This window comes from Hippoglossus hippoglossus, chromosome 2 (genome assembly GCF_009819705.1).
Source record: "Hippoglossus hippoglossus isolate fHipHip1 chromosome 2, fHipHip1.pri, whole genome shotgun sequence".
NCBI lineage: Eukaryota > Metazoa > Chordata > Actinopteri > Pleuronectiformes > Pleuronectidae > Hippoglossus > Hippoglossus hippoglossus.
Window position 1 is genome coordinate 7,442,865 of NC_047152.1, and position 13,009 is coordinate 7,455,873.

Here is a 13,009-nt window from a genome sequence, read left to right on the forward strand (position 1 = left end):
GTAACCTGTTGAAATGTCTCTGCCGCAGTGGCACGGAGGCAAAGACGTTGATTGCACTTGATGGAAAAAGTGAGTTGGGTTTCCGCTCTGATGCTGACTTTAAAAACGGAAGGGGGGGAGCGGAGTAGACGGAGGGCAAACACACGCACCTCTGCAACCGTCCGTCGGTGTTTGAGTCCATCTTTATTACTGTCATCACCTGCGGGGGTAATGTTTTTCGTCTGGGCCGATAGGTTGTCCAACGAAAACAGTGTCACACGGCTGCGGCGCTGCTCTTTACCCAGCAGACCCTCTGGGAAGAACATGAGACGTCTTCATCTGGGGCGCTGCCTCATTATGGCTGAGGCTGACAAACAGTCCCTCTTTCAATACACTTTTCCTCAGCCAAACACACACACGCCTTATTTGTGTAATGCAGGGAAACACACTCGGCTACACTTTCTCCCGACTTTCCTTCTCCGCTCACTTTGTGTCTCCCGCACATGCACACACACCTTTTGGGTGTAATAAAACAGCCGATCAGAGTCATTGGCTGCTGACAGGGACTGACACTGAAACCTGCTGTTGTTGGAAGGCTGCCTGGGAGATGTTCATTACTCACAAAGCTTGTCGGTTTGGACAGGAGAGGAACAACGGTCTTATTAAGTGGAGACCTGGAGCAGCCGTAGGGGAAATACACATACACCCACACGTGCACCCACACGGGCTCTGAGAAAGTTTGAAGCTGTGGTTTCAACCCAGCGCTCTGATAGGCTGAGAGGAGTTGGGTCCTGCCAGAATTATTGTTTTTTTTTTTAACTTCCCCGCAATGGCGGGATTTGCTGAGTTCACCGTTTTGACACGGCAAGCAAGACAGACAAATCGTGACATGACAACATCCGCGACATGGACGACGGAGCCTCGACGCCGAGAGGGGAAAGTCAAATTCTGCTGCGGAGGAATGTGACGGCCTCATTTTCGCAGGAGCCTGCTGATATTGATTGGAGTTTCTGATGTCTGTCTGGCTCATTGTATAACTCTCCCAAGAACAGATTCAATATTCCCGACAGTGCTGAACCTGAAGCCTTGTTTCCATAGTAACTCTGCTCTCCGTCTCTCTAAACATAGCCCTCTTGACTGACTTTAGCTCTGTTCAGATCATCAAGCACAGCTGAAGAGGAGGTAGATGCGTGGACATGGACAATAATGTTCCTGACTTGAGGCGATGAAGCGATTTGCTAGCCTGTCAGAGCAACCGGCGTCCTGGTGTATTTACAGTCCGAGCTGTGGTTAAAGCTCCTGAAGAACAGAAGGAGACAACATGAAACAAGATGAAAATAGGTTTTTATTTCACTCGGGGAGCGTTCAGCTGTCCTCCAAAAAAGATTTACAAGGCGCCACTTGTTGCCAATGAGGACGCTCGGTCGCGTTTTCTGCCGTAGAGCTTTAATCACAAAGCCCCCAATTCATCTCTCACCCGCTTCCTTTCACCAAGTTTGCGAAATCTTAAAATAGCAGCATCTTTCTAAACAACCTGCTCCATTTCAGCCTCGAGCAAAAGGGGCCGCCATAAATCAAAACTACCGCGCTTGACGGTTCGGGGACGAGAGCTGGAGTTGGCTGAATTTGCATGAAGTTGTTGTCACCATTTTGTTTTTTTTTAATTCTTCATTGCTACAGCAGCCCCCTGCAGCTGAGTCCGACAGGACGGCGGTGATATCATCGGAAAGTGAGGCACAGGCAGAGAGGGGGATTTAGAGAACATCTGCCCTTTTCCTGGCATTTCTGATACTCTGCTGAGTTTTGTCTTTGAAGAACCACGATGCATCTTCATCCAAACCGTCAGAAATCATGTCGGCGGGAATTTGACACACGCACAACCCTCTCTAAACCTTCATGTCATTTCATTTCCTGATGAAGAACCTACTGATGTCTGATGCAACCTTGGAGGCTGCCGCGCTCTTCCTTATCCTGCTGCGCTCTTTGGCTTGCTGAGCCGTCCTCTGTGGAGAAAAAATGGAACATGATGTAAGAGGTTAAATCTGCAGTCGGCGCAGAAGAGAAAAGTGAGATCAATATATTGAGCATCTCTAGATTAAAGTGTCTGAGCGGTGGCATAAACAGCGAGAGGATCCCCTTATCAGAACGCGCAGTTCTCCACATCACTTTATAAACGTCAACGAATAAAGCAGCTCCTTACAAACCGACACCCACTCTGACAAAAAGGCTTTCTAGCGTGGAAGTTAAGCACATTTAAGGTTACAATGGAAGCTGCGCTTTTATTTTGAAACCTCTGCTCTCAAATCAGTTCCTTTTTTTTTTTTTTCTGAGAGTGAATTGTCTGTGATTATGAAATATCGACTGGAGGAGCTGAAAAAAGGAAAAATGTTCCCGAGACAGTTATATAGCACGTTGCTACAAATGCAATATATCAACATGTCACACAACCACATCATGTGATGTTATTATAGAGAAAATATCGCTTTGTGAGGGACGTTGTAACTTTTGATCAATGTGTTTGACCATGTATCACATTACTGCCATCGCACATGATCCTCAACATGAGTGATGAGACTTGAACGTGGATAAAGGAGAGGTCCGTGCACTGTGCACCTTAAATGTTGGATAAATTGCTTTTGCCCCTTTAAGCCCTTTGGCTGTGGAGGCGGCGGCTGAGGCTGTTGTTGGTGCAGCGATGTGGAGTGCGCACGTACAGATCTGTGGCAGACGGTGCACAGCGTCTGCAGGTTGTCCAGCGAGCACTGTCCTCCTCCGCTGTAGACCGGCCGGATGTGGTCGACCTGCCAGAAATCCCCTTCGACCGGGGCGCGGATCATCTCATTCAGCTGGAAGCACACAGAGAGGGAAGGGGTGAGCATCTCGGTTCACTGTCCACCCTGGGACGTGATCACAAACTGCCAAAATCATCCATCTATGCTAGACTTTACTTCCTTGATCGGATTTGATTTGTTGAAAAACACAAATCCACGACAGGAAGTGATGAAAACAACAAGTAGACGCCGGCCGCCCGATAAAGGTTTAAATGCTGAGATTAATGTAAGCCTGTGAGATTTTCAGGATAAGTCCGCTTGATGAAAACAATAATTGCACCAAATCAATGACAGTGAACTTTGACTTTCAATTATTCGTCACCGACAGATGCCTCAGGTACGGGCATATAAATCTCCCCCAAAAATGTTTCTGGCCTACTTAATGGGCGGCTGTAGGGAAACTTAAATCAGCCGATCAGGCAAAAGACAGAAATTGGGTTAAATAAACCACAGGGAATAACGAGCTACAATGGGATACACACATTGCAGGACTTTTTGGAGTAATCCAGGTGGAATTTGAAAGTTTTTTAAGAGAAAACTGAGAATTTTCTCAACTCATGCAGCTGAATTACATGAAATGAGTTGGATTTTGAGCTTTAAACGTCCAGTGTGTAAGATCTACTGGTAGAAAATGAATATAAAATAATCCTAGTGATGTGTTTCATCAAAATTGTAAAAAATGTACCCTAGAATGGTTCCTTTATATTTAAATACTTTATATACACATCTGGAGCGGGTCCTCTCTACGGAGGCCGCCATGTTTTTTACAGTAGCCCAGACTGGACAAACTAAACACATTTTGAGTTTCGATGACAACTGAAGGTTTCCACAGGTTGTCCTTCATGTAATCTTATATTTTATAGATCTATTAAAAGAAAAAAGAGGTGAAGACAGAAATAGAAACAGGGATGCAGACTACAAGGAGAGAACACAGAAGTAGAGGAGCGGAGGATGAATGAGAGAATTAAAAAACAGAGACAAAGAAGTCTGATGGGAAGAGTTCAGGGCCTGAAATCAATTTTCCTGCTTTGAGTGCTACTCTGCCGACATTAAGGCAGCGAGCTGGAATTGATCCCAGAAGACTTAAAGACCAGGCGTGCTCGCAGGGGCAGAGGTCATGTACACACACACACACACACAAACACACACATTTCAGTCAAATGAACCTGCTTTTCTGCCAAAACCAAGCACCTTGCTTCACCACCACTACAGACTTACCCCAGAATTATGCTTATGGGCATCTAAAGGCTGTAACACACACACAGACACACACACACACACACCAAAACCCCTGGTTTGAACCAAAGAATGAGCCCATAATCTTGAGGCTTCTCCACCGCTGCGGCATCTTATCATGTGGCTGAGTTTGTTTCCTCTAAAGCTCGGTGCATCGATTGGTGCTGATGCTGCTGCCGCCGGCACTGGGAAGGAGAATGTGTGTGAATGTGTGTGTGTCTGTGTGTGTGTAGGGAGGGGGGTGGCTTTGCAGGATAACAGCCAACCAAATCAAACAGGCTTACTGGTCGAGGCCTGGCACTGGGAGAAAAAAAATCAATGGGCCCAGCAATCCATTTACTGGGAGCTGGCCCCTTGGAGTTCAGATCAACGTGTGTGTGTGTGTGTGTTATGTGTGTGTATATGTGTGTGTATGTGTGTGAGTGGGTGGGATGAAGAGTAGAGGGCACTTCTTTTTTTTTTTTTGCACTTACACAAACACAAAGGCAAAAAAATGTCTTTCCCTGTCAGTTATTTCGCTCTCGCACCAGGAGACTCAAGATGTGTGTATTGTGAAGTAAATCCAATAAAGTGGTTACACAATCATTATTATCTGTTAATACCAATGTGAGAGGAGGACCGCACTGTTGTAGGTGGTTGAGCTATTTTTAACTACTCTGCAAAGTTAGCTGGTTCATGTCCTGTGGTTATCAACCTGTGGGTTCGAACCTTTTCAGAGTCTCGGGGTGAATCTGAGGGGTCGGTGATTAATGAGAGAGAGAAAGTAAAGTTCTGCTTCCCCAAACTTGTATTTAGCTTCTAGTGAGATGGTGGATCATTTCAAATCCTTATGCCTCCAACAGTGTCCAACCTAAAATGACCTAAGAGATTTTTAAGGGACCTACTATAAGTTTATATATATAAAATCTCTATATATAAAAACTTAAACTTAAATATTGACGACAGAAAATAAGGATGATATTTTCTGGATTAAACAATCATAAGGTTGTTTAGCAGCCTTTAAGAAACACCATTTCCCATCAGCCCTAGTACGGCATTCGAGCTTGAGCTGGTGTCCGACCTGTTTGAGTGACAGCTGGGCGAGCCAAGTGTTCTCCAGCATCTCCTTGCGCTGGGGGGGCGGAGCGTCACGGACCTTCAGGAACAGGTCGTGGGCGTGGAGGCCGCACAGCTGACAGACGCCCTGCTCCACCTCCAGCACCCGCGAGCGCATGTATGTTTGGCTGGAGCGCAACTGGAACTCCTCCTGGCATCTGGGAGAACACGGAAAACATCTGGATTTGAAATCGCCAAACCTTCACATTTTTAAATATTAACAGCTAAAAAAATTTCTTCGCTTTTCATAAACACAGGAAAGCTGTCATCTTTTCTCTTCGGAGCACAGAGATAACGGTGTTAATTTCTGATAAGATCCCGGCACAGAGGAGTGAAGTGTCTCACCTTGACTGAGTGACCTGAATTTGGCTCTTGAGAATCACTTGAGGAAATTGAATTTCTAACTTAAATAGGCAGCGAGACTAGAGGAGGCACAGACGCAACACGTTTTATCAGTTAAAAGAATTTAGCAGATGTTATTCAGAGGGAGCAGGAAGTGATGCAGTGTTGTTCCTCAAGGACGGAAAGACATTGCAGCATTCCTCCACTTTACAATATCATAGTACTGGAAGAATAATAACGGTGATGTGAGTTTGAAGCGAGGATCTTGAAACAGCTACGATAAGAAAGGATTAGACCAGCGGACCAAAATAACTAGAAGAATTGCAGTCTGATCTGCTAACAGCAATGTTCTTAAGTCATCAGCACACAGTTGTTGCTTCAAAGCAAACCAAGGTGAAGTCAACGCCGTGCACGTCGTGTTTTTCAGTTTGGTTTCGCGCACAAACTCTCCGACTATAATTGAATTTCTAGGTGCCAGATGGGGGGGCTTTGCCACAGAGAACAGCGGGTAGAGGGAAGTTTAAGAAAGTTAATTTAAGAAATGCTCTTCTCTGATCGACAAGGACCAAATTCTCCTGTGGCACTAAGTTCCACCCAACTGGTGCTCCGAGCAGGGAACGCTGAGATCTATAGGAATTGTTGGTGCCATGTTTCTTTAAAACTTTTTGTGAAAAACACTACACAAAAAAAGACCCAGAAGCGTCTAATTTATCTCTGAGCCGTCTGCACTTAGTGTCGCTGTACCTGTGGCTACAGAATCGAGTGTCCCAGGCCCCACCGGAGGTAGAGCAGGCCTGCTGGCAGGACAGACACAGGGGGACACCTTCAGTGTCCACAGCCTGCAGATACGCAGACTGTAATGATGCCTGCTCCTCCGCAGCCTCCGCAGCCTCACCGGACTCCTTGTCCTTCCTGCAGGGACAGAAATTGATTACATTCAGACATTAGAACAAAAGGGTTGTGTTCGCTCTGGGGAAGCTCGATTTCTTCTGTTACCTTTGACCTTAACTTCAGACCAATGAGATGCCGGTTTAAAAAGACCAGTTTGTCCGACTGTGATGATGTCAGTCACCCGCGTACAATAAATTCTGCCTACTCACTAACTAACTAACTGAAGATACTAGTGAGTTGCATGATGGGAAATGTGGGATCCAGTGTTACAGAATTTTGACGAACACCACAAGTCTCTCGACGTCTATGCTTCAATTTCTGACGGATGTATTTTATATGTCACGTGCTGGAGTTTCTCTTTGCATCAGAGTAGTGAGCATGGCATGACTCGGTTATTATACTGTAGAGAAGAATATAAATTAAACAAATGCAATTAAGTGACAGGAAATATGACAGAACACACTATTCAGATCCACTGGTTGACAGGAGATAAGGTGAAGATGCAGCTAAATACATTTACTCCCTCTATGAAAGCTCTGACTATAATTGAATTTCCAGGTGCCAGATGGGAGAGCTCTGGCAGAGAGAGAGCACACATCGACGTATGCAACTTTTTTCGTATGATGTACAAATAGTACGATTCTTTTTACCTTGACCTGCGTGACAAAGACCTCACTGCTGCAAACATCCAGGCTCAATGCAAAGCTTTTTCAACATCAGCAGAGGAGCGAACACGAGAGGGAGTTGAGAGACATATGGCTGTGTGTGTGTGGCTGTGTGTGTGTGTGTGTGTGGCTGTGTGTGTGTGTGTGTGTGTGTGTGATGGGGACGCAGAACATTTCAAGTATGTGTATGTGCGTGCCCATCCTTTTGGCAGAGGAAAGCAGTTCTGGGCATTTGCCATGTCGTCGCAGCAGGGTGCTATAGCCACGTTGGAGAGGACAGATGGACTAAATTCTCTTTCCCCATGGTTCACGATTCAGAGACAGAGATGGGAACAAAGAGCCAGAGCGCTACAGAGGGAGATTTAATCATTGAAATGGAGAAGAAAAACCCTCTAAAAAAAGGAACCTTGCCGCTTCAAAGTTGAGAAGATACCAAAAATTGAAAAGTACCAAGAGACAAATGCTGTGCCAGCAAACGTCTCGTGGATGAAAGAGAGACCGAAATAGACTTTTTACTGGTGTGCCCATACGGAGGATGGTGGAGGCATTGGTGGGCAGGAGAGAAAATATCTAACCCAGAAATACTTGGTGAGCTGGTGACTGTGACAATAAAGTCAGAGAAATCAAAACATATTCAAGAACGTGTATCTATTAAAATGGATTAATATATGTACTTTGCATGTAGCCTCAAAGCCATTTAAATGAATGTATGCACAAAGCAAGCGCAGCATGAGGTAACTCTCCGAAAAACTCCCAACTTCAAACTCCAGGAATCATGCAACATGCCTTCAGCCGCACGCAGCCTGATAATGTTTACCACCGCGGCTCCTCCGTGATGCTTCATACCGAAGAAACCATAGGCACCGGAGGGGGAAAGAGATCCGATGCTGCTAAGTCCACCTGTCAATCTATGGAGTGCTCGCTCGCTGTTGATCAGGAGGCAGAGTCTGTTTTACAGGTTTTAATTTGTCGCTTCTTGTGCACAGCGAGGCGTCTAGGACACAGGACACAGGATGCAGGAGAGGATTATCTGGGAAAATCAAGGGATATTTCCCAAAGTAAGGAATTGCAAAAAGGATTTATTAATTGCCCATCACATAAATTCCAGGTTTTAAAGGTAAAGTTCAAGATTTTGGGAGATATGATTGTTGTGTTACTGTGAATTTTCCAGGGCAACCTCCATCTAATATTTTGGGAGCGGCATTTATCATTTTTACGTTTCAATTGGGAAAAACTAACTAAAGAAATACAGAAAAGATTTTAGAGATCAATAAACTTAAAAGATAGAAAGAACGATCATCCTGTAAATTTAGCACCAGTCAGTGATGCAAAAACATAAAATATGACCGAACCTATAACAAAACAAATATATATTTTTTTATACCAGAAGAATTTCGGTCTTTAATTAGCAAACAATTAAATAATAAAAACTGTTTTCCAGGGACAACGAGACTTATATACTTATAATCTAATAATCGTATATGCAGTAATGCTAGCTTTTGATTTACATATCAACTGTTGCTCAACATTTTCTTTAAGAAAACGTCTTGTTAGATATTTTCATGTGTAACAGAAATCTCCATGCATTCTGCCAGCATGTTAGCATAGCACTTATAGGTCCTCAGTTCAAGCCATTTTCTATGTAACACCAGGTGTTGTGCACATGTGTGTACGTGTGTATGTGTTTGTTTGTGTGCGTGTGTGTGTGTTGCAGGTTTCCATAGAGATATTCCCTCCTGGGGTGAGCTGGCCATCTCTCCCAGTAGATTGTATTATGGTCTATATTTACTGTACTAACACACTCACTGGGCCTTTGTGCCTCTCCCACAAGGCACACGGATCTCCATGGAGACAGCTGAGGGAAGGAAAACGAGAATACACAGATTTCCAAAGAGAAAATCCGCGCGATGAAACGAACCACCTTCATGTGCCGACCATGAAACCTCATGTTTAAAAACCTCGGCAGCACCTCGGCGTGATTTATGAACCGTTAAAATGCTGTTTGAATATATATATATATATAGGAAATGTGTAGGCTAGAGGTGAGTTTAGATTTTATTCTCATCAGTTGTGTAAGTCTTTCAAAGATGTGAACACAGCTCGCCCCCTTTTTCCTGCCCTGAACATCCACCCACGTGTTCGCCCCTTTGACCTACCTCTCTGAGGCAGGTGGCGTGAGTGAGGAGGCAGAGCTCCTCTTTGTGAAGAAGTTTTCCTTCACGACCAGTCGGACGCTGCCTCCCTCCTGCTGGACTTTGCTCAGGGAGGCCTCGGCTACTTCATCTTTGCTGAGGTACCTGTGGAGATGGGATAGATGGGGCTGTGAGGGAATGGAGGATTTTACATAACCAAAGAGCTTGATGAAGAGAGCTGATTCACGTGTGCAGCATGGGGGAGTAGCTGCACGGCTGTCCGCAATGTGAAAGCACAAGTATCTCTGTGTATCTCTGAGTGTGCATGCGTCGTGTGCCTGCCTATGTAGGTGCGTTATCATCTATCTTGTTAATGCATCCTTAAAATAACAGTGAAACACCGCACCGTTGAAAAAAAAAAAGAGGTTTTTGTTTTGCAATTGCTTTCCACTACCTCAAGAGAGCAATGCTGACCATAGCTCATTTTAAGACCAACACGTTAGGGCCCTTAATGAAGCTTTAGCAATATTTAAGGGACTGCAGTAAACCCACATCCAACGATGGACTGTATTTATACAAGTTGCACTTCTATATGCTGCACTTTTTCTTTCAAGCATCATTCATACACTGTCGGCACAACAGGGATTTGGGGTTCAGTTCTCCGACACCCACAGAACTGCCAAAAGGCCTCAGTGCCCGATGAACTTTCTCTTTGCACCAGTCTCTGCAAAAACTGCAGAAATTCTTCCTTTCATGGCTTATTTTCTATTCTGTTGATGTGCTTTTATTCTGCTTGTCCTCTCCTCCTGCTGAATCCCATTACTATTACTATTGCTGCTGCAGCAATCTAATTTCCCCACGGGCATCGTCAATCATCTAATCTAATCCATCTACCCTGCCACTGTTTTTTATGGCCCTTGTAATACAGATGCTAGGTGTGCAAGTTGAAAATTGCACCAAACACTACATGTCAATCTGGGCAGGATTAAAATGACCCCAGGATGTCAGAGTTGCCATGAAATACAGGAGGAGAGGAGCTTGGGAGAAAAAAATATATAAAATCACTGACTTGTTTGTTCTGGGTGAAGGAAACGCTAGTGGTGTGGAGAAAAGAGACCAAATGTCCTCATGTACCATTGAACATTTCAAAAGAGTGTCCAGCCGTTTTCAGACTTGACTTTCACATGTGAGGAAAACAGCAGGAGATTGTCCGGGTGGCTCACTGCTGCAGAAATCAGGTGTTTTTGTTGTCAAAGAGGAAAGAGGTCACCAAAACACGCAACATAGTCTTAATAGTTATTTAATAGATGTCCAACAAAGGTATAATTTGACAGTCAGTCAGGTTATGTGATGATTTTTATGTAGAATATTTTGTTGGTTACTTTTATTTGGACGTTTCCCAGTTAGAGATGCAGCATGAGTCTTATTCTAATTAGAGAACTGACAAAAAAAATCAGCTCCCTTGAAGAATATATGACAACAGTTCTTTTTACCCATTTCAAGGCTCGTCAAGTCATTCAGTTTCTCACAATGAGTCACAGTCGTATAAAGTTTTAAATTCTCATAAACACCTCGTTATAACGAATATCTAAATATCCAGTCATGGGCCATAACCTTACTCCATAATATGTCACGTGGTTCATTCCATTTGTTTACGAGAATGTTTTTTTTATAATAACAATCGTATTCCATGTTTAATATTTTTATTATTAGTAGCTATTACGAAATCAGCATTTCTCATGAGCCCTTAACTTTTGCTAATTAAAAAATGTGACCTCTGTAATAAAACATGTGTAATGACATCGGGACTGAGAGGACTGAGCACTGTGGATGGTTGAAGACAGCAGGGATTACAACAACATGCCTTATTACCTTATTGATTACCTTATTGATCAGAGAGTAATGGATTACATTTATGGAAATCAGTAATGTGACCGAATCACCGGCATCATAGATAAAATAAAACAAACGCTGGCAGTGAAGCGATGGCAGAGAATCTCAAGGGGAGCAGCGCATGAAGAAAATGACTTTAAAAAGCACAGAAAAGAAAAATGGATGAAGAGAGCGTTTGGGTTATTTCACAGACAATCAACTCAGGTGATTAAAGCCGTTGACTAATTGTTGTTTGAATCGATAATCATGCTTTATTTTTCCAAACATTTGTTATGACAGCGGTGTCGATTCTCGAGCTTAGTTAGTTTCAAACTTTATTGCTGCCACACAAACGGTCGCTCTGCCACCTTTGAAATAAAATCAATACCTGGAACAGCTCCTAGAACGATGGGACGTGTAGAAAAATAAATCTAACACAATTTAACCGAGAAGGAACATTTACCAAACAGTAAAAGACAAATAAAAATGGACTGTGGCTATGTGTGAAATACATTGGCTCGTTTTCCTGAAGGGTTGTTTGTGGAACTGACATCAAATCACAAACATATATGTTTAGTGGAAATGTCGATGGAGTATTTTGGCCACTGGAACACTAAAAAAAAACATAGATTATGAGAATGAATGTTGTAAAAAGGTGTAATTTTATGAGAATAAAATCGTTATATATGTTAAAATGAGGAATGTAGAGCATCGTGTTAAGTTTAGGTTTAAGAAATAGTATCAGGACTTGAATTGTTTTCTTCAATATGACCCTAATACTCTTTTCTACTAAATCAACGATTAAAAGCTGATTGTGGTTGTTTAATTAAAAAAGAAAGTGGAATGTAAATAGTTCATTTGATTCCACTTATGGTTCGTGTTTCTGTCCTGATTACTAATGAAATACCACTCTGGTATTTAAGTTTAACAGGAAGGTACTGCCACTGTTAAACTCAGCTTTTAGAGTTTCCACTCGGGCCTGCAGGCTATGCAGTGACATTTTCATGCGTTACCACCACCTCCATCTGGACCGAATACTTTCTTTGGGAGGGAGGTGGAAAGAAGGTAGGAGGTAGAGAGAAAAAAATAAATAAAGGGAAGATGGATGACAGGAGGCAGAAAGTGGAGGAGGGAGACACATCAAAGAGGAGAAATTTCTGTGGAAGCTGAGGGGAGATGAGGAAGAAGGGAAGTCTCCATCAAACACAGGAGCTGCCTTTGCTCCAAACAGTCCCAGCACAGAGGCTGCATGAAACGAGATACCTTACACTAAACTGGAGTCCAACTGCGCTTCTGGGAGCGTGTGGATGTGTGTGTTTGCATGTTTTTATGCGGCTAGGGGCTTGGCCAGTAATTCTGTAAACCAAGATGACTGCTGCTCCTTCCTATTGCAGCGCATGATCCAAACCTCCTCCAGAATCACAGGCCCAGGCCAAGTTCACCCTTCTGGGGAAACCAGGCATATTCTGTGACATCTGCAAAGTTTTCCCATCGTAATAAACATGTAATATATGTTATGTGCCCTGAAAAAAAACGTTTAGTCTGATAAAAATGCTAAATATTGTCCATTAAAGCTTAGAGTTCTGGCCACTACAAACACAACGTGAAGAAACGCTTAAAAAAACATTTAGTTTGTGTACAAGGAAATTCTACAGGGCAACATTAAAAGAAAAATGTGCCATCTCAGGAAATACACTTAATTGCTTTTTTATCAGTATTTAACGAGCTAAGTGTGAAGCTAAAAGTACCAGATACAAATACATTCCTCACAGTCCTAATATACCATATTAACAAGAATTGGATGGATGGACAAACTGAAAATATATAATTCCTCCGGCTGTGTCTGTCGCCGGCATGAAGAAGCAAATTTAGAATTCTTCCTGTTGCTTGGTAACCCCTTGGCTGCTGGTGATAGCTTCATATTTAAGCGAAAATAACTTTTAATAGTTTTGACAGCTGCATTAAA

The 13,009-nt window shown here is 43.2% G+C and overlaps 1 protein-coding gene across 6 annotated transcripts in view; it reads right to left on the reverse strand.

Annotated features, from left to right (window-relative positions):
* The window catches only part of zranb3 (zinc finger, RAN-binding domain containing 3), an 89,536-nt gene that overhangs the window by 21,296 nt on the left and 55,231 nt on the right, over nucleotides 1-13,009 (reverse strand). For 4 of the 6 annotated variants that reach the window (XM_034608157.1, XM_034608164.1, XM_034608147.1 and 1 more), the window contains 5 exons: nucleotides 9,196-9,336; nucleotides 6,228-6,395; nucleotides 5,107-5,299; nucleotides 2,694-2,825; nucleotides 1,907-1,982 (listed from right to left, as the gene is read on the reverse strand). In XM_034608157.1, coding sequence (XP_034464048.1) covers nucleotides 1,907-1,982; nucleotides 2,694-2,825; nucleotides 5,107-5,299; nucleotides 6,228-6,395; nucleotides 9,196-9,336 — 710 coding nt within the window. Of the gene's footprint in view, nucleotides 1-812; nucleotides 1,279-1,314; nucleotides 1,983-2,693; nucleotides 2,826-5,106; nucleotides 5,300-6,227; nucleotides 6,396-9,195; nucleotides 9,337-13,009 lie in introns of those variants that run through there. The other 2 variants (XM_034608170.1, XM_034608179.1) reach the window with 2 other exon arrangements.